The 21,307-nt window shown below is 51.6% G+C and overlaps 1 protein-coding gene across 2 annotated transcripts in view; it reads left to right on the top strand.

The window, feature by feature from the left end:
• The window catches only part of LOC140425372 (androgen-dependent TFPI-regulating protein-like), a 257,276-nt gene that overhangs the window by 44,941 nt on the left and 191,028 nt on the right, over positions 1–21,307 (top strand). For both annotated transcript variants that reach the window (XM_072509570.1, XM_072509569.1), the window contains exon 2: positions 13,451–13,567. In XM_072509570.1, the coding sequence (XP_072365671.1) occupies positions 13,451–13,567 (117 nt within the window). The remainder of the gene's footprint in view (positions 1–13,450; positions 13,568–21,307) is intronic.

Below are 21,307 nucleotides of genomic sequence, written 5' to 3'. Positions count from 1 at the left end.
CCAATACCGCCTATTGCTTCCGCACGGATCCTGCGCTGGGCTTTGTTGCTTGCTGCATACGAGTATTCTCTGGAGCACAAACCAGGTACGCAGATAGCAAATGCCGACGCACTGAGCCGATTGCCTTCATCGACCGGCCCCATGTCAACCCCCACGACCGGTGAGGTGGTTGCAACCCTAAATTTTAAAGACACCTTGCCTGTCACGGCATCACAGATCCGTGAGTGGACCCAGACGGAGCCAGTCCTGTCAAAGGTTCGGCACATAGTCGTGTATGGTGGGCAGCATAGACAGCTCACAGGTAAGTTGCGGGCATTTTCCTCCAAGCTGTCAGAATTCAGCGTGGAAGACGGCATCCTCTTATGGGGGACGCGTGTGATTGTCCCGGTAAAAGGCCAGGAGCTGATACTAACAGACTTGCACAATGGGCATTCAGGTGTGACCAAAATGAAAATGTTGGCCCGGAGTTATGTCTGGTGGCCAGGCCTCGACACCGACATTGAGAAGGTGGCCCAAAATTGCTCCATTTGCCAGGAGCATCAGAAGTTTCCGCCGGCCGCGCCCCTACATCACTGGGAATTACTTCGGCACGCGTGCATGCAAATTTCGCAGGCCCTTTTCAAGGATCCATGTTCCTTCTATTAATTGACGCCCAGTCTAAATGGCTAGAGGTGCATAAGATGCAGGGGACAACGTCCTGCGCAACAATTGAAAAGATGCGTTTGTCGTTTAGTATGCATGGCCTCCCCGAGGTGCTGGTCACGGGTAACAGCACTCCATTCACGAGTGAGGAGTTTGCTAGGTTCACGAAGATGAACGGCATACGCCATATCCGCACTGCCCCTTACCACCTGGCTTCAAATGGGTTGGCAGAGCGCGCAGTGCAGACATTCAAAAGAGGCCTAAAGAAGCAGTCTTCCGGATCAATGGACACGAGACTGGCTCGCTTTTTGTTTACGTATAGGACCACCCCCCATGCGGTGACTGGGGTAGCTCCCGCAGAACTCCTAATGGGCCGGAGACTTCGCACCCGCCTTAGTATGGTTTTCCCGGACATTGGCGCAAATGTACGCCGCACACAAGAACGGCAGGGACAGGGATTTTCTCGGCATCGGCCGATTCGGCAGTTTGCGCCTGGTGACCCAGTGTTCGTTCGGAATTTCGCTGGTGGTGCCCAGTGGGTTCCTGGTGTAATCTTTCGCCAAACGGGCCCTATATCTTACCAGGTGCAAGCCCAGGGTCGTCTCCAGCGAAAACATGTAGACCACGGTCGGTCCAGAAGACTATCCCCTCAAAAGATTCCCTGCCCCCGGAGCTCATTTCTACAGCTGCAGAGACCAGAGACAAGGGAAGGTAGTCCTCACAATCTTCCACTGGTGCCTCATTCGAAACCTGCGCAGGTCGTTACAGAACTGAATGGAGATAAAGACGCTGACATGACGGAGGCAGCAGACTCTGACTCCGAGGTGTAGACACAGGATGCATCAGAGGGGGAATCCTCGGGTCCACGGGCCATGGATGTACAACCGTTGCGCCGTTCATCACGGAAGCGCCGGTCTCCGTCTCATTACACGCCTCCTGATCCAGCGCCGGGTGCAAATGGTGTCCGGCCAGTGGCAAAACGAGTCCAACGCCCTCCTTCGCCAGGGTCTTCGGTGGATTCCTTGGACTTTGGGGGGGAGGGATGTTATAACCTGCCTACTTACCATTGGCTGGGGACTAATGACAATCCCACAATCCTGTGGGAGTATGAGCTTCCCCAATGAGGGGGGCGGAGAAACCACTAGTAAACTCCAAGTATAAATAAAGCTGGCCAGTTTGGAAACAGCAGGACGGAGTGTGCAGCAAGGGAAGTTGCTGCCGCTGTTATATATATATGTTATTGTAAATAAATGTTATTACTTTGTATCCTTAAAACTCGTGCTGGATTCTTCGTGGCCCTCACAAAAGATGCCCATCGACATATTGATGACATTTCTTGACCCTGAACTTGACGGCCAAACCCTCCTTCCCGATCTGAACATATCGCTTCTCTGCATCGGGCAATGTTCTAGAGGCAAAGGCGATGTGACGTTCAGATCCATTGTCCATGATTTGGGCCAGCACCGCCCTGACGCCATACAGAGAAGCATCACAGGTCAACAGGAGTGGTCAGGATGGGTTGAAGTGGGTTAGCAGTTTTGATGAGGAGAGCTGTTGTTTCGCCTTGGTGAAAGCTGCCTGCTGTTTCCGGACCCATTCCCAGTGGTGCCTCTTCTTTTACAGATGGTGGAGGGGCCTGAAGTGGTGGCCAGGTTTGGGAGGAACTTGCCAAAGTAATTCACCAGGCCCAGAAACGATAGGAGTTCTGTTGGGCCACCTCGTAGGGGAGCCTGCCGAATTGCTTGTACCTTTTCTCAATATAGAGTATCCAATTATTTTTTTCCAATTAAGGGGCAATTTAGCATGGCCAATCCATCTACCCTACACATCTCTTGGGTTGTGGAGGTAAGACCTATGTAGACACGGGGAGAATGTGCAAACTCCACACGGAAAATGATCCAGGGCTGGGATCGAACCTGGGACCTTGGCGCCGTGAGGCAGCAGTGCTAACCTCTGCGCCACCGTGCTGCCTCTGTACCTTTTCTTCCACCGGGTGCAAGCCATGGCGGTCTCGGCCTGTGCAGTTCGCGAACGGAGCGGGCGCAGCAAAGAGACGCCCGCAGGTCCACAAAATTGCGACTTTTTTCAGGGGGCTTCCCGGCGGGTTTAAAAAAAAAATTAAGTCCCGCAAAATCGCCCCTGCCTCCCTCGCCCTGCCCAGGCCCCACAGCTCCGTTCCACGGAGCTGAAGAGAAAACAAAAGAGGAGAGACTGGTCCCGGTGTGCTGCACGTGGAGGAGTGGGGATTGCAACAAGAAACAGCCTGAAAGTCGCAACACGGAGAGGATAAGACAAAAAAAATAATTATTATTTATTCAACTTTTTTTCTCTCTCTCCTGAAAATTTAAAAACGTTTTTACAAGAAAAACTTTTTAAAAGAAAAATAAATTCCTTTTTATATAAAAAAAACCGTACTTAAAAAGAAAAAACTCTTGGGGGTTTTTCTTTGGGGGGAAAAAAAAAGAATTTCTTTTTCGCACCAAAACCCAGTAAAAAGAGAAAGGCACATAACAGGACTATGCCTGCAAATAATAATAAATCGGGGCGACGGCGGGATGTAAGATGGAGCAGCAGCGAAGGCGAAGGAAAAAGGCAGGAGCCGCGGCCGCACAGGCAGACGGCCCCACGAGGCGAGATGGAGGTTCAGGCGAACCAAGTGGCGGAAAAGCTGGCGAGCCGAGCAACGGAGCAGGAACAGGACGCGGCGACCACCCGCACAGGGGGAGGGATGGAGAAGCGTGCTGAAAACGGAAATAAACGGCATAAAGGAGGAGATAAAAACAGAGATAAATGCCATGAGGGAGGCACTCAGGACGGAGCTCCACACAATGATGAAGGAGATGCTGGCGGAGACAACGGACAAAATGCAGCGAACCATTAATGGCCTCGAAAGGAAGGTGGAGGCGCAGGAGAATACGATTCAGGAGTTGGAGAGGGCTGCCTCGGACCAGCGCGACAGGATGGTAACTCAGGAAACCGAGGTGAAAAGGCTGGTAACGACCCAGGGGAGCCTAAGAGGGAAAGTGGAGGACCAGGAAAATAGGTCCAGACGGCAGAATGTTAAAATAGTGGATCTGTCAGAGGGGATGGAGGGCAGAGACCCAGCAGACTACGTCATCCAAATGCTGGGCAAGCTAGTGGGAAGGGAGAAATTTCCAAACCCCCCAGAAATCAATAGGGTGCACAGGTCGCTCCGACCCAGGCCCAAAGCCGGGGAGCAGCCCAGAGTGATTATCGTGAAGCTGCACAGGTTCCAAGACAGGGACAAAATCCTAAAGTGGGCCCAGCAGGCGGAATTGAGCATGTGGGAAGGGAAGACCATAAGGGAGTACCAGGACATTGGGGCGGACCTGGCCAAAAGAAGGGCTGAATTCAACAGGGCCAAATCAGCACTCTATAAAAGTAATGTGAAATTTGGGATGTTATTCCCGGCCAAACTCTGAGTAACATTTGAGGGGAAGGAGCTGTTTTTTAACACCCCAGCGGCAGCGGAGGAGTTTGTTAGAGCGAACAAACTGGGGGAGGGACAGCCGCAACGGCCATCATGAAAGCGACGGGGATGGAAAAGAAAGGATGAATCGGAACAAAGAGCAGCTGGCAGACCGCAAACAGAGGCAATAAGATCACAAACTGTACACACGTGTTTGGTGCACTGTGCGGGACGGTGCTGACTCGTTCCCGGGCTCGTTCCATCTCTCAATGCAATGGGGAGGAGCGAAGCAAGGTGAATGAGGGTGAGAAAGGCGGACAGGAGGGCAAGCCAGGGGCTAGCAAAAGGAAGGTAAAACAGGATCAGAGCAGGGCAAGTACTGGGAGGGGGGGCCACCGTGCTAGTGAGGAGGGCTAACACGGGAGGGCAGGAAGAAAGGAGGGCCGCGGCACGCTTCTCAGGGGAGAGAAAGCGCCTGGCACAAAGAGGGCGGGGGGACAGGGCAGTGTAGCCATCTGGGATGGCCACGTCCCGATTACAAAATGGACACTTGCAAAGAATGCAGGGAAAGTTGGACAATGCTAAGAAACAAGCAGGTGCAAGCTCTGTCTGTTGATTAGAACCTTAAACGCTCAGACAGGACAGAAACTACCAAACAATTTACATACGAATGAGCCATCTCCGGGGACAAAAGGAAAACATTTTGATACACAATGTTAGGACAGACTCCCCGGCCGCAGAAGAAGTTAAGACAAAGCTGACTGACAGTCACCAGGACACGCCCAGCGATCAGGGAACCACCCCTCCATTGGAGGAAAATCGATACCGATGATTGGGAAGGACCCAATTAGTTGAGACCAAGTTCAAGGCCCGCCCAAAAGCGGCCGAAGCCCTTTTTAGTATAAAAGATATTCCCCAAGGGAGAATCTTCCTTCTTTGGCTTTGGCTCTCACCGAAGAGAGAGACCTGCCTAGCAGCTACAGCAGACCAAGTAAGTTCCAAGTCAACGCACGCTACGAGATAGACGCTCCTAGTTGCTACCCTGTAAACAGCTCAACACAGCAGCCTCAGAACCGAGCAACGGCCATTGTTCCTCTGACTGAGTGGGCACCCAAAGCTAAGTATAGGCTTTAGTAATAGCGGTAGTTTAGTTTGTATAGTTTATGCATGAGTAGATTTGACTGTGTGTAAATAAATGAGCATTGCTTTTGAACTTACTAACTGGTGTATCGAGTCATTGATCAGTATTCGGTTCTGAACCTTGTGGCGGTGTCGAAAGATACCTGGCGACTCTTGAGCAAACATAATTAAACAGAGCCAAATTAAGAGCCAACCAAAGAGAGCAACAGCAGACTGGGGGGGGGGGGGTGGAGAACACAGAGGGGGGGCAGAGGGACAGGGACTATGGGGGGGGGGGAGAGGAGTCAGGGGTAGAGGGCAAGACAAAAGAGAAGCAAAGAGAAGGGTGAGGTAAATAAGCAGCACAAACACAGGCCTCGACGGGCATGGAGCAGGGCGAGGAACCAAGATGGTGCCACAAACAGCCACATCAGACGGCTTCAGGGCAGAGGGAGACCCTGGGTGCAGGGGCGCAGCCACGTGGCGAACACATAGCTGGCGACCTTATTGGGTGCCCCCTGGACAAAGGGAAACCCCAGAGCCCTGAGGCCCTACCTCATGGTGAGAGCAGGGCCGTGACCATTTTGGACGGAGCCCTAACGAAGGGAAACCCCGGAGTGCAAGGGCGCGTCCACCAGGTAAGTATGGTGATCCCGCAGGGCTGGTCGAAAACCCCCCCACCAAGACTGTTACCTGGAACGTAAGGGGACTCAACGGCCCGGTGAAAAGATCTAGATTCTTCACCCACCTAAGAAGCCTAAAAGCAGACATAATCTACCTACAAGAGACGCACCTGAGGGAGAAGGACCGACTGCTGGTAAGAAAGGGCTGGGTGGGACAGACGTACCACTCATGCTACGGGACGAGGGCTAGGGGAGTAGCAATATTAATTAGCAAGAGGACGAGGTTTACGGAAACCAAGACAGTTACGGACCCAGGGGGACGGTACGTCACGATCAGCGGTGTCCTGGAAGGGGCACCGGTCGTACTGGTAAATGTGTACGCTCCCAACTGGGACGACACAGAATTCATAAAGAAGACCATGGCAGAAATCCCCGATCTTGACACACACCGACTGATCATGGGGGGGCGACTTCAACTGTGCACAGGACCCACTGACCGATCGATCAAACCCCAGAGCAGGGAAAAAGACTGGCATGGCTAGGGAACTAGGAGCATTTATGGAGCAGATGGAGGCGGTGGACCCATGGAGGTTCCTGCACCCGGGAGAGAAGGAATTTTCATACTTCTCACAAGTACACAAGGTATACACCCGTATCGACTTCTTTGCTGTGGGGAAATCGGTGCTTCCAGGGATCACGGGAACGAAGTACTCCGCAATCGTTATCTCCGACCACGCTCCACATTATATGGATGTGAGCTTGGAGACAGGCCGGGCCCAGGGCCCCACGTGGAGGCTGGACATGGACCTGCTGGCCGACAAGGCCTTCTGTCAGAAAACATCGCGGGCCATAGGCGACTACGTTAGTAACAACCAAAACGGGGAGGTCTCACCCTCCATGTTCTGGGAGGCACTGAAGGCGTGCAGAGATAGGGAAGAGAGGGTAGCCAGGCAACAACTGGTGGACTCCATCCTGGAAGTCGACAGAAAATACTCCGAGGCCCTGACCGTAGGGCTGCTGGCGGAGAGGAAAAAGCTGCAAATGGACTTTAACCTGCTATCCACTAGGAAAGCAGTGCACCAACTCCGCCAGACACGGGGGACCTTCTATGAACATGGAGACAAGGCTGGCAGCCTATTGCCTCACCAGCTGAGAAAGCAGGCATCAATGAGAGAAATAGCGCAGGATACGGATAGCAGAGGCAGACTGGTAACAGAACTAAAGGAGGTCAATCGAGCATTTGAGACCTTCTACCGGGGACTGTACACCTCCAAGCCCCCCAACGGGGGCGCGGGGATAAAATTGTTCCTAGACAGAGTGGAACTACCAATTGTGGGGGAAGACGGAAGGGGGGAGCTGGAAGCACCATAGACCTGGGAGAAATCATGGAGGGCATCAGCTCCATGCAGGCGGGGAAGGCACCGGGACCCGATGGGTTCCCGGCGGACTTCTACAAAACATTTGCACCAGTCCTGGCCCCACACTTATGGGACATGTTCGCGGACTCACTGGCAAGGGGCACCCTGCCCCCCACGCTAGCGCAGGCCACAATTTCACTGATACCCAAAAAAGATAAAGACCTGACGGAATGCGGATCATACAGACCCATTTCACTGCTGAACGTAGATGCGAAAATACTCGCAAAGGTCCTGGCCAAAAGGCTGGAGGGCTGCGTACCAGAGGTGGCCGCAGAGGACCAAACCGGCTTCGTCAAGGGTAGGCAGCGAACATCAGGCAGCTGCTGAACAAAATAATGTCCCCCTCTGGGGAGAGAACACCAGAGGTGATCGTCTCCCTGGACGCAGAAAAGGCCTTCGACAGAGTCGAATGGAACTACCTCCTGGAGGTACTGGAACGGTTTGGGCTAGGAGCGGGGTTCACCGCCTGGGTGAGGCTCTTGCCCAACGCTCCCAAAGCGAGCGTCCGAACCTGCACCACCAGCTCTGAATACTTCCAGCTGCAGAGAGGAACAAGACAGAGCTGCCCCCTGTCCCCACTCTTGTTCGCGCTAGCGATCGAACCCCTGGCGATAGCCCTGCGGGACGCGAAAAGCTGGAAGGGAATCCGGAGAGGAGACAGAGAGCACAGAGTCTCACTCTGTGCAGGTGACCTGCTCCTCAATGTCTTGAAGCCACAGGTGGGACTGAAGGCAATACTGCAAATACTGAAAGAGTTTGGAACCTTCTCGGGCTACAAACTTAACCTGGGCAAAAGCGAGGCATTCCCAGTGAACCCAAATGGGGGAGGGAGAGAGCTGGAGGGGCTCCTGTTCAAAACAGCCCAGAACAGATTCCGTTACCTGGGGATCCAGATAGCCAGAGACTGGACACAGATCCACAAGTGGAAACTGACCAGCCTGGTGGAGGAAGTAAGAAGAGACCTTCAAAGGTCGGGCTCACTCCCACTCTCCCTGGCGGGGAGAGTGCAGACGATCAAGATGAACGTACTGCCAAGGTTCCTCTTCCCGTTTAGATCCATTCTGATCTTAATCCCCAAGCCCTTTTTACAAATATTCTGCGGAGGTCAAGGTGAACAATATGGTCCTGATCCGGAGACCTCCATTGGGATTGTAACACTTGCCATGCAAATTTATGCATGGCGGGGATTGCATGGGATTCCCTTGCGAATCCTGCTATCAGGCTGATATTTGAGCTGATAACGAGGTCTGGCGGCTGTCCCCCCACTGCAGCATGGAATTTTCTAGTCACCCCCCCTCCACAGTACAAGGTTGCCATGACGCCCCCCCCCCCCCCCCCCCCCCCCACCGCTGGCCCCCCACCAGAGACCCCCTTAAGAGAGGCCCAGATAGAAGTCATCTCACCTGCGGCCAGAGAGGGTTTGAAACCTACTGCCAATGCCCCTGATATTTGCTCCCTTGCCTCCCTCTACAGCATGTGATACATAACATCAGGGCAGCACGGTAGCATTGTGGATAGCACAATTGCTTCACAGCTCCAGGGTCCCAGGTTCGATTCCAGCTTGGGTCACTGTCTGTGCGGAGTCTGCACATCCTCCCCGTGTGTGCGTGGGTTTCCTCCGGGTGCTCCGGTTTCCTCCCACAGTCCAAAGATGTGTGGGTTAGGTGGATTGGCCATGATAAATTGCCCTTAGTGTCCAAAATTGCCCTTAGTGTTGGGGGGGTTGCTGGGTTATGGGGATAGGGTGGCGGTGTTGACCTTGGGTAGGGTGCTCTTTCCAAGAGCCGGTGCAGACTCGATGGGCCGAATGGCCTCCTACTGAACTGTAAATTCTATGAACATCAATGGCTGCAAATCTATCCACTTTTAAGGCCGCTAAACCTACCAGTACCTCTTCTCGCTCTATGTTATTTTCCACTAATATTTCATAGTCCTCCACCCTGCTACGCACACAATGCTGTTAGGAAGGGAGCACCAGGACTTGTTTTCACTCAAAGTCATGATGGTGAGTAGCCTGGAGAAGAACGTTCAGGTGGTTGTGTCCCATGCACCAGCTGCCCCTGTCCTTCCGGTTAGTTAAGTTTGTGAATTTGGAAGATTCCGTTGAAGGAGCCTTGGTGGGTTGGAGCAGAGCATCTTGCAGATGCTGACTGCTACCATTGTGCTTTGGTGGTGCAGGAAATTAATGTTGAATGTGGTGAACGATTGTAAATGAAGCAGGCTGAGTTTTCCTAATGGTGACATGTGCCAGAAGGCAATCCAGGCTGATCCAGGCAAGTGGAGAGTATTCCATCACACCCCACACCCCTAACTTGTACCTTGTAGATGATTGACAGAAATAAAAATAAAAAGGTCCAATTTTTAAAGTTACTCGCAGAAAACCCTTTTTTTAAAGATTAAATCAGACCGTTAGTGTATTCACATAACCAAACCTGGGTGGAAGTAACAGTGAACATTACTTTACACACACACACACAAATCTACAGGAAGGGGGACAGAAAAGAAGAGTTTTACAATTCTGAATAACCCAGTAATAAAAGAGCCACAGTAACTAATATCAGTTCACGTGATTTCCAGATTGAGAAAGTCAAAAGTCCAGAGAAGGGTTCCTTCTTGGAGAAGTTAGTTTCTGGCTTGTGATGAACGGTTACTGTAACACTGTACCCTTGTCATCATGTAAGGTGATGTCTCCTTTAAGACCCGACTTGGAACACTGGGGAACTCCGCCTCCGGCTCCGCCCATCTGGGAGCCGTATATAAGGGGCCGCCTTGTGGGCAGTGCAGCAGTTAGCACACGTCTCAGCTCTAGTCTAGTTCTTAGTTTATTAAAGCCTTCTTTACTGTTTACACTCTAAGCGTCGTTATTGAAGGTACCACATGGCTGAAGGCAGCAGTGCAGTTTCTTGAAAATGAATAGCAATGCAGCGAGATGAGATTGATGTACATAGATTGATCTGTTTGGCAGGTGATGATCAGAGGGGTTCAGACTTTCTGCAGGTTGGTTTGGTAACCTGGGATCCTGCTGTTGAATCTTGCAGGTTGGAGGTACAACAATAGACTAAGTTATGAGTCTTTAAATGCAATATTAGAAGAGTTTCAAATGCCAGAGGTTTGCCTCATGTAATGTGACATTGACGGGGTAACTGCAGGTTAACAAGCAGTTTGTGTATCTCTGATCAAATCCATTGTCTGCCTTATGAGAGAAATGGTTGCTCTTCGCACATCTACAGGGATAACGAGTTTTGATGACTCTCCCTTTAAAATGCGTTAAGCTGGAGAGAGCAACCATTTGCTGTTCCCTTGCTTTTATTTATTGTAACCAAAAGAGCAAATGCTGGAAAATCTCAGCATGTTTGCAGCATCTGTAAGGAGACGAAATAGCTCATGTTCCGAGTCCAGATGACCCTTTGTCAAAGCTTAAAGGCATAGAAAGTGGGAGATATTTATGCTATTTAGTTATTTATTGTAATGTCCGCACAAAGAGAGGCATGAGATTCCACATAGGTGAGGGCTGCTTTCACCTTGTAGCATGGTAGCAAGGCAGCACGGTAGCACAAGTGGTTAGCACTGTGGCTTCACAGCGCCAGGGTCCCAGGTTCGATTCCCCGCTGGGTTACTGTCTGTGCGGAGTCTGCACGTTCTCCCCGTGTCTGCTTGGGTTTCCTCCGGGTGCTCCGGTTTCCTCCCACAGTCCAAAGATGTGCAGGTTAGGTGGATTGGCCATGATAAATTGCCCTTAGTGACCAAAAGGTTTGGAGGAGTTATTGGGTTACGGGGATAGGGTGGAAGTGAGGGCTTAAGTGGGTTGGTGCAGATTCGATGGGCTGAATGGCCTCCTTCTGCACTGTATGTTCTATGTTCTATGTTCTCAGCAGAGTCCAGTTAAAGTAAGATTTGATTTTGAACAGTTTATTATTCCTGTTATTGTCTTCGGGACATAACAAGAGCAAGTAATCACCTCTGCAATGGTAACCTTTGCAACTCAGAAGCCAACCACAGATCAGGGATATAGGCTCAAAGCTGGGGTATGTTGAACTACTTCAGGCTGATTTAGTCATGGCAGCTTCCAGGGAATCTTACCATATCAGGAAAGATAATCAATTTCGCAATGATTTCATAAGCAGTATAAATCTTCATCCCTAACAATGGGGTCATCCTTAGAAGGCAAAGTAGCCTTGGAAACATGTGGTCACTGTGGAATGTGATTAGCAGTCCACTAACACACCTCCTTAGACAACTACACATGGTGCAATCCATTCAACAATACATCACCAAGTCAGTGGGCATGGCAGCCTCCAAGGGGCCGAAACACAACTGTACACATAGATGCACTCATGCCAGTATAATGGCAGCTCAGCAAGAAGGCGTTAATAGGAAAAATATTTGTCAATGGTTAGCACTTGACTGTCTCAAGAGGGAAAAACATCTCTCCAATCATCTGTTCTTATGGATGAATAATGCAGAAGCCTCATCTTGCTACTTTAGGGCAGTACGGTAGCACAAGAGGCTAGCACTGTGACTTCACAGCGCCAGGGGGTCAGGTTCGATTCCCCGCTGGGTCAGTGTCTGTGCGGAGTCTGCACGTTCTCCCCGTGTCTGCATGGGTTTTCTCTGGGTGCTCCGGTTTCGTCCCACAGTCCAAAGACATGCAGGTTAGGTGGATTGGCCATGCTAAATTGCCCTTAGTGACCAAAAAGGTTAGGAGGGGTTATTTGGTTATGGGGATAGGGTGGAAGTGAGGGCTTAAGTGGGTCGGTGCAGACTCGATGGGCTGAATGGCCTCCTTCTGCATTGTATGTTCTATGTTCTATGTACTGAGCCTCAATGTACCTCTGGACATCAGGACACAGTGACCCATTTCTTTATATCATACACCCAAAGCTCTGAGTTATGTTTGCATTGTCCTAACAGAAAGTGGCTCAGCAGGACCATCATTTGATTATTGACCCTGCATCTATTGAAAGCATTCTAAGTCTATGTCCTGCTTTGTCTTGGCATTTGGGAGAGACGTGGCACAGTCAGTATTGATACAGCAGTCAATGGTAACGTCTTCCCTTCATTGTCCTGCTGAGCACTCGGGATATGTGCCCAGGTATTACATTTATAGTGTTACAGTCCTTGACATTGTCCATCTCACAAAAGCCAATCTTTCTTTCTACCCGAGCCAATGAGTGCACAGTCCTGCAATGAACTCCAGATTGAGTTGCATACTGTGACTTTACAGAAGGATCCTGTGAAGCACCACTCGGCAGCTGTTCAGGAGCAAAGTATGATCCTCACAGTAAGTAGAGGCTCAATCAGGATCAGTTTGTCATATGAGGAGTGGTTGGGGAATTTGGGTGTGTACTCAATGGAGTTTAGAAGGCTGAAGGGGAATCTCAATGAAACTTACAGAATACTGAGAAGCCTAGATAGAGTGAGCGTGGAGAAGATGTTTCCATAGTAGGAGAGACTAGAACTCGAGGGCACAGCCTCAGACTGAAGGGGTGATCCTTTAAAACTGAGATGAGGAGAAATTTCTTCAGCCAGAGGGTGGTGAATGTGTAGAACTCATTGCCGCAGAAGGTTGTAGAGGCCAAGTCACTGAGTGTCTTTAAGACAGAGATGAATAGGTCCTTGATTAATAAGGTGATCAGGGGTTATGGAGAGAAGGTAGGAGAATGGGGATGAGAAAAATATCAGTCATGATTGAATGGCGGAACACTCGATGGGCCTAATGGCCTAATTCTGCTCCTATGTCTTATGGTCTAATAACAGACTGCCCATACCTGAAAAATACCTGCTTACTCCTACTCTTGTTTTCTGTCCTAACCAATCTTTTATCTGAGTGCAAGCTTATTTGTTGCCATCCTTTTAATTCCCCTCTATTTCCTTTTCCCATTATTCTCTGCTCCTTCTTTCCCCTTTCATTCTCAAATGGCTCACCTACTATTTGCCTCTTCCTCTTCTCTCTTCCCCCTTTTCTCTCATCATACCCTCAGCTCCTCTCTCCAATTACCTTTCCTTCCTCCCTTCACCTTTCCATTTCCCATCTATCTCCTTTCCTCTGCTTTATGCACTTTTTGATCTGAAGTGTACTTGTTCTTGGACATCTTGTATGCAACATCAAGCGTGATCAGCTAAGTAATTGAATGCAGTTGATGTTGAAGCCTGCGCTGTAACTTTGCAACAATGCTGTTCATGTGGTGCATTCACAATTTCTCTAATTATTTTTCTAGTTTCTGCAGACTGTTTTCAATGGCCTGTGTCTCCTGGCAGACGTACTAGGACCTGTGTTATGGATTCGGACACTGAGAGATCTCTTCTTCTCAGTCCTGGCTTTTCCTGTTGGCACTGTAAGTGGAATTTCTTCTCATTGGTCTGGAAATTACCATTCTTGCATTTGTAAGAAAACTAGAAACAAGGAAGAGTTTAAACTTAACACACCATAATCTGGGGTGAAATTCTCCGACCCCCCGCCGGGTCGGAGAATCGCCGGGGGCTGGCGTGAATCCCGTCCCCGCCGGTTGCCGAAGTCTCCGGCACCGGATATTCGGCGGGGGCGGGAATCGCGCCGCGCCGGTTGGCGGGCCCCCCCGCTCGATTCTCTGGATGGGCCGAAGTCCCGCTGCTAAAATGCCTGTCCCGCCGGCGTAAATTAAATCACCTACCTTACCAGCGGGACAAGGCGGCACGGGCGGGCTCCGGGGTCCTGGGGGGGTCGCGGGGCGATCTGGGCCCGGGGTGTGCCCCCACGGTGGCCTGGACCGCGATCGGGGCCCACCGATCCGCGGGCAGGCCTGTGCCGTGGGGGCACTCTTTCCCTTCCGCCTCCGCCACGGTCTCCACATGGCGGAGGCGGAAGAGACTCCCTCCACTGCGCATGCGCGGGAATGCTGTCAGCGGCCGTTGACGCTCCCGCGCATACGCCGCCCGGAGATGTCATTTCCGCGCCAGCTGGCGGGGCACCAAAGGCCTTTTCCGCCAGCTGGCGGGGCGGAAATTTGTCCGACGCCTGCCTAGCCCCTCAATGTTGGGGCTCGGCCCCCAAAGATGCGGAGCATTCCACACCTTTGGGGCGGCGTGATGCCCGTCTGATTTGCGCCGTTTTGGGCTCCAGTCGGCGGACATCGCGCCGTTTCCGGAGACTTTTGCCCCTGATTTCCAAAAACACTATTTGCCTAGAAATCCTTTGACAGACGCACAAACTCATCACTCGATTGCTCGGGGCGGAAACATATCAGGAAAGTCATGGACTCACCTGACATTCAGGCTGTGTGTAGAAAATGGGGAGGGCGGGGGGGATGTGGTAAATGTAGCATGGGAAGAGAAGCATGAAGTTACAAAGTCACTCAATTTCTCTCTCTCACTGCCTCTTTCTTTCTGTCTACTTTTCCATTTCTCTCTAGTGTATCTCTCATTTGCTGTCTCTCAACCTCTTTCTGTGTCTCTCAGTCTATTCCTCTATACCTCCTTCTTTCCCCATCCTCTGTTACTCTACTGGTCTTTCTCGCCCCACTCTATTTCTGTTGACCTCTCTGGACGCGATTCTTCGGAAAGATTTCTAAGTGTGGTTGTGATTGGGAATTGCCGCGAGCTTCCTGACTCAGCCTGGCGAGGTTGACAATGGAAAAGAACGTTAATTGGTCCATAAGAACATAAGAACTAGGAGCAGGAGTAGGCCATCTGGCCCCTCGAGCCTGCTCCGCCATTCAATGAGATCATGGCTGATCTTTTGTGGACTCAGCTCCACTTTCCGGCCCGAACACCATAACCCTTAATCCCTTTATTCTTCAAAAAACTATCTATCTTTATCTTAAAAACATTTAATGAAGGAGCCTCTACTGCTTCACTGGGCAAGGAATTCCATAGATTCACAACCCTTTGGGTGAAGACGTTCCTCCTAAACTCAGTCCTAAATCTACTTCCGCTTATTTTGAGGCTATGCCCCCTAGTTCTGCTTTCACCAGCCAGTGGAAACAACCTGCCCGCATCTATCCTATCTATTCCCTTCATAATCTTATATGTTTCTATAAGATCCCCCCTCATCCTTCTAAATTCCAACGAGTACAGTCCCAGTCTACTCAACCTCTCCTTGTAATCCAACCCCTTCAGCTCTGGGATTAACCTAGTAAATCTCCTCTGCACACCCTCCAGTGCCAGTACGTCCTTTCCCAAGTAAGAAGACCAAAACTGAACACAATACTCCAGATGTGGCCTCACTAACACCTTATACAATTGCAGCATAACCTCCCTCGTCTTAAACTCCATCCCTCTAGCAATGAAGGACAAAATTCCATTTGCCTTCTTAATCACCTGTTGCACCTGAAAACCAACTTTCTGCGACTCATGCACTAGCACACCCAGGTCTCTCTGCACAGCAGCATGTTTTAATATTTTATCATTTAAATAATAATCCCTTTTGCCGTTATTCTTACCAAAATGGATAACCTCACATTTGTCAACATTGTATCCCATCTGCCAGACCCTAGCCCATTCACTTAGCCTGTCCAAATCCCTCTGCAGACTTCCAGTATCCTCTGCACTTTTTGCTTTACCACTTATCTTAGTGTCGTCTGCAAACTTGGACACATTGCCCTTGGTCCCCAACTCCAAATCATCTCTGTAAATTGTGAACAGTTGTGGGCCCAACACTGATCCCTAAGGGACACCACTAGCTACTGATTGCCAACCAGAGAAACACCCATTAATCACCACTCTTTGCTTTCTATTAATTAACCAATCCTCTATCCATGCTCCTACTTTCCCCTTAATGCCAGGCATCTTTATCTTATGCAACAACCTTTTGTGTGGCACAGTCAGTGACAGCTATAGCTGAGGGTCTCAGCAGAATGTCCGTCTCGATGGTGGACGTGACCCAGTACCAAGCTGACCTTGATGAGGTTCCGGTCTCAGATGCGCATGGCCGAGGAGCTGCGGAGCTTGTCCCAGTCACAGGTGCATCGCGGAGGGCGTTGACACGCTGGTGTAGACATTAGGGAGCTGCCAGAGCTGGCAGAACCAGATGAACCCAGGCAGCCAGGGCTCGAACCATTCCCAGGTGAACCTCAGGGTCCTGTGAGAGGAGTGGGAGGAGAGGGTGCCTGGTGCCAAACTGGACCCTGTCCCATGGATTGGGGATGGTGGCCACCAGCTCCTCCGAGTTCCACTCCTCTGATGAGGCTGCATCCCGCAGTCAGATTATGGGATAGGCCGGCACCACCGGAGCGGTCGAGGCATCGGAACCACATTTTGAGCAGTCCGATGCACCGCCCAATGACAGCCCGGGTGGCCACATGGGCCTCGATGTATCGGGTCGCCGCTTCAGTCTCCAGCCTTTGTAATGGCGTCATTATCCAGGTCCTCAACGGTACACCCTATCCGTCAGGAGCCAACCACCCATCCTGGGGTGGTCCTCCTTCGGCCAGGGATGTCCGACTGCCCCAGGATATAGCTGTCGTGCACATGCCCTGGGAACTGTACACACACATGCAAGATCTGTGTATGGGGGTTACACATGAGCTGTCTGTTCAGGGAGTGGAATCCCTTCCTGATAATGTAGGGCACTCCCAGCTGGCCTGGTAAGTGCAAGAAGACATGCGGGCAGTCTACCATCCCCTGGACCTGGGGCATCCCGGCGATGGCGGAGAATCTTGCTGCCCAGGCATCATGTTGGGCTTGCAATATGTCAAAGTTTATATAGTTTTTCTCCTGGGCAAACGGGGCATCCGTGGCCTGTTGGATGCACTTGTGGGCTGTGGCCTGCGTGATGCCACACAGGTCCACACTCAATCCCTGGAATCATCCCAAGGTGTAAAGGTTCAGGACTGCAGTGACCTTGGCAGTCAGAGAGAGCGGGTGTCCTACTTCTCCACGTGATGCCACGTCTGAGAGGGCATGGCACAGGTGCTGCACTGTCTCCTTGTTGAGGCGGAGCCTCCTGCGGCATGAGCTGTCCATCATCTGTTCGAATGACCAGCAATTTCTGTACACCCTGGTCCCTCGCGGACCTCCCCTTTTGGGTCTCACCCTGGCCTGATGGGAGGCCAGGTCTTCAGGGTGTGGGGCGTGGTCCAGCACATGGCCCGCCATCCGAACCTCTGAAGATGCTGCTGCTGCCGCCGTCTTCGCCTTCTGGCCACCCGGCCTACCAGCAGCATAACTAGGGCCTGTTCTGCAGGGTCCAAAATACTGTCCGTACTCTTCGAAACCTGGAAGGAATTTGGAGAGGGTGTTAGACTGACAAACAGCGGTGGCTACCAATTCGGCACCCTCCATTCCTCCATTGATCTCTTCCCCTTCCCACCACCCAGAACACCCTGCCCACGCACTCCCAGCCCCTCTTCAATGGACCCCAGAACCTGTACCCTTGACACCCACACAGAAGGTTACCTGGGCTGGGCCCTGGTCCATGCCCCATTGCACTTACTCACCCTCCATCCCCAGAGCTATGCCCCATCCCCTGGATGTTTGGATGTTGGCTACTGCATTCCTGGTCTGGCCTCCCGCAGTGTTGAGGCACAGTGTTCAGGCATCACGGTCTGATTGGGATGCTGGGCAAGAACTCTGACTTACTACATGGCCCACCCACCCACGGGAATCCACTGGCTGTAGTGTGGTGAGAAGCCAATATTCACTACTTAAGCTTTATTTCCATGCAATTAACGGGAGCCACCCCCTATCCAACAGCATCCCGTGATTCAGCAGTCTCCCCAGCAAGCGTTCACGCTGATTAATACTCCTTTTTAAAATCGTGAACCTGGCAGAAGGGCTTCTGCAGGGAGCCGAGGAAGGGAGTAGGATCAGTTAAGTTCTACGATTGCCAATTCAGCAATAACCTTTAGCCGCACAGCCAGAGGCCTCAACAGTTGGTGGGGGTTATGGGTGTTCGTTGAGGCAGACAGGCAGGGACAGGGATTGCCCCTTGAACAGGTACACACGATCCAGGGGTTGGAATGGGGGAGCCGCACACGGTTGCCCCCCCCAGCGGACCTCCCTCTCCCATGCCAGCACACCCCAGATGAGGGTGCCCCCCACCCAAAGGTGCCCCCTGCCGCCTGCCGAGCATTGGGGTGGTAAGCCCAGTGCCCCCGGGATCTTTGCCTGTGAGCAAAGGTGGCTACTCACCTGCTCGGCTCCCCGCAGAAGCCCTTCTGCCAGGTTCATGTTTTTAAAAAGGAGTATTAATCAGAGACAGCGTGACCACTTGCAGAGGAGACCGCTGAATCATGGGATGCTGTTGGATATGGGGTGGCGTCCGTTAATTGTATGCAAATAGAGCTTAAGTGGTGAGTGTTGGCTTCTCGCCACACTACAGCGAGATCGCGATTTCGCCTATGGGAGCGGGCTCGTTGCATCGCCAACTGTTTGATGCCCGGCTTGGTTCTCATTTTTGGTCTCTCCTGCCAATCACCGGCCTCGCTGCGCTCTCGCCCGAGCGCAACAAGGCAGAGGATCACGCCCTCTATTTCCCTGTCAGCTAGTTTCTCCGTGTCCCTTGCTCTCTCTGGGTCTCTCTCCTTTAATCTCTGTGTCTCCCTTTCCCTCTCTTTCTCTCTTCCTTATTCCTTTTACAGTGGTGCAAACCCACGCATTCCTCAGACAAAAGGCGCAATCTTCCCAAAAGGGCAGAAAGTCCCCTAGCAAGCACGTTTAGCTGTGTGTTTCCCGGCACTCGCAGTGCCAAGAACACGTGCCTATTCAACACTACTCATGTTGAATATTTGGCCCAAACGGGGAACGCGCGGCCGAACTCCCCAGTTTAGCGAGAGATCGGGACGCCATTTGTAAATGGCGTCCCGATCTCCAAGGACAACGAAAAAAATCTCTGACCTCCCCACAGCCCGAATGCAACACAGGAGGGTCTCCTGCATCCCCCTCCCTGCATCCCTCAACACCCACAGTGGGCCACTGCAACCCAATCTTGTATCCACAAAATGCCAGCTTGACAGTGCCAGGCTGCCACCTGGGTGACAGTACCAGGGTACCCAGGTGGCACCAGCAGTGCCAGGGCACCACACTGCCCAAAGGGCATGCAGCTGGGGGCTTCCAAACTCCCTGGAGACACCCACAAGTGCCATTCTGTCTGGTCCCTATTTGTGGGGACTAGTACCAAATGGCACTCACCTGAAGTCCCCAAGGCCAAGGGATTGAATCCCAAAGCCTCAGGTACCTCTAGAATCTGCACATTAGAGTAAGACTTACTGCCTCGCTCTACTAAGCAGATTTGCCGAAAACTAATCCCGCCTATTATGCGCAGGATTCTCCTTGCAACGTCTCGCGAGATTGCATTGAATCTCGCATGGTGTTGCGAGCCGGGTGTATCCCAGGAGCGGGGTCACCCTCCTTGCACCAGGCAAGCTGCGCCGCGGCGAGATGCTTTTCCGGTACAGCGTGGCCAGAAGATTGTGCCCATAGATCTTTTTTATAAACCCTCATCATTGTATCTAAGGAGAGTATTGCAACATAAGCATCATGTGCGATAGTATTGAAAATTATGGAAATCAGTCTTTGGATAAGTAAAACAATATTTGTTAACTGTTTTTTCATTGTTTTATGCATCAGGTAAATATTTTATAATGATGGTGTTTTCTGGTTCACACAGTTGTAGTTTGGCATTCCAAGTTCATTTTATAATACAGAAAATTCAGAAATTCTGGTGGGGGGTGGAAGAGTCCCCGATACCTTTGTGGTGGGGAAGGGGTCTGTGAGGGAGCTTAAGGTTAGTTCTGATTGAGGTTACCTTTAAAGCTGGCACCCTGATTTATCAGGCCTCGTGCCGCCAGGCGTAAGCCACGCCCCCTGTTTTTTATTGTCAAATACTAGAAAATCTGGTCTGAAAACATACTGACTCTAACAAATAATGGGAAAATTTTGCCCCGTATATAGATTTTAGGAGAATTGAGACCAGGGGCACGATTCTCAGAACCCCCCACCGGGTCAGAGAATCGCCGGTGGCTGGCGTGAATCCCGCCCCCACCGTGTCCCACCGGTCGGCGGGCCCAACACCGGCGATTTTCCGGCCCGCGATGGGCCGAAGTCCCGCTGCTGTCAACCCTCGTCAGCCTGCGTGGATTAGACCTCCTTTTGAACGGTGGGACAAGGCGGCACGGGCAGGCTCCGGGGTCCTGGGGGGGGGGACGGGGCGATCTGGCCCTGGGGGGTGCCCCCACGGTGGCCTGGCCCGCGATCGGGGCCCACCGATCCGCGGGCGGGCCTGTGCCGTGGGGGCACTCTTTCGCCATGGTCTTCACTATGGCGGAGGCGGAAGACATGACGGAACCCCTCCCCTGCGGGGATGCCGTGAGCTGACAATCCCGTGCATGCGTCGCCCGGCAAAGTCCTTTTGGCGCCGGCTGGCTTGGCGTCAGAGGCTTTTCCCGCCAGCCAGCGGAGCGGAAACCGCTCCGGCGCGGGCCTAGCCCCTCAAGATGAGGGCTTGACCCCTAAATGTGCGGAGAATTCCGCACCTTTGTGGCGGCCCGACGCTGGACTGATCCGCGCCGTTTTTGGCACCGGGTAGCGGACATTGTGTCGTTTGTGGAGAATCCCGCCCCATGTCTTGAAAACGGGAAGATTCAGAATCCTATTCAAGCTACACATTTTTTTGTTAATGTTGCATTAAGTTAGTTATCATTTTCACAGGCACCTCTTTATTCCAGTGTTTATGTAGAATTTTTAAAAAACTGAATAAAAATATTTAAAAAAAAAGAAAATATCTAACCAGCCACAAATAATGTCAATCATCTTTATGGAGAGGGATAGGAACAGATAGTATCGGGAGGTATTTAATTGGGGGAGGGGAAATTATACTGCTATTAGACAGGAGCTGATGAGCATAAAGTGGGAACAATTGTTCTTGGGAAAATGCACAACAGTAATGTGGGGGTTGTTTAAGGAGCACTTGCTGCGAGTGCTGGATAGTTTTGTCCCACTGAGACGAGGAAGGAATGGTAACGTGAAGGAGCCTTGGATGACAAGAGAAGTGGAGCTTCTAGTCAAGAGGAAGAAGGAAGCTTACCTAAGGTTGAGGAAGCAAGGATCTGGCACGGCTCCAGTGGGTTACAAGGTAGCCAGGAAGGAACTCAATAATGGAC

This window comes from Scyliorhinus torazame, chromosome 6, assembly GCF_047496885.1.
Source record: "Scyliorhinus torazame isolate Kashiwa2021f chromosome 6, sScyTor2.1, whole genome shotgun sequence".
NCBI lineage: Eukaryota > Metazoa > Chordata > Chondrichthyes > Carcharhiniformes > Scyliorhinidae > Scyliorhinus > Scyliorhinus torazame.
Note: the sequence above shows the minus strand (reverse complement) of the source record. Positions and strands in the feature narration are given on the sequence as shown.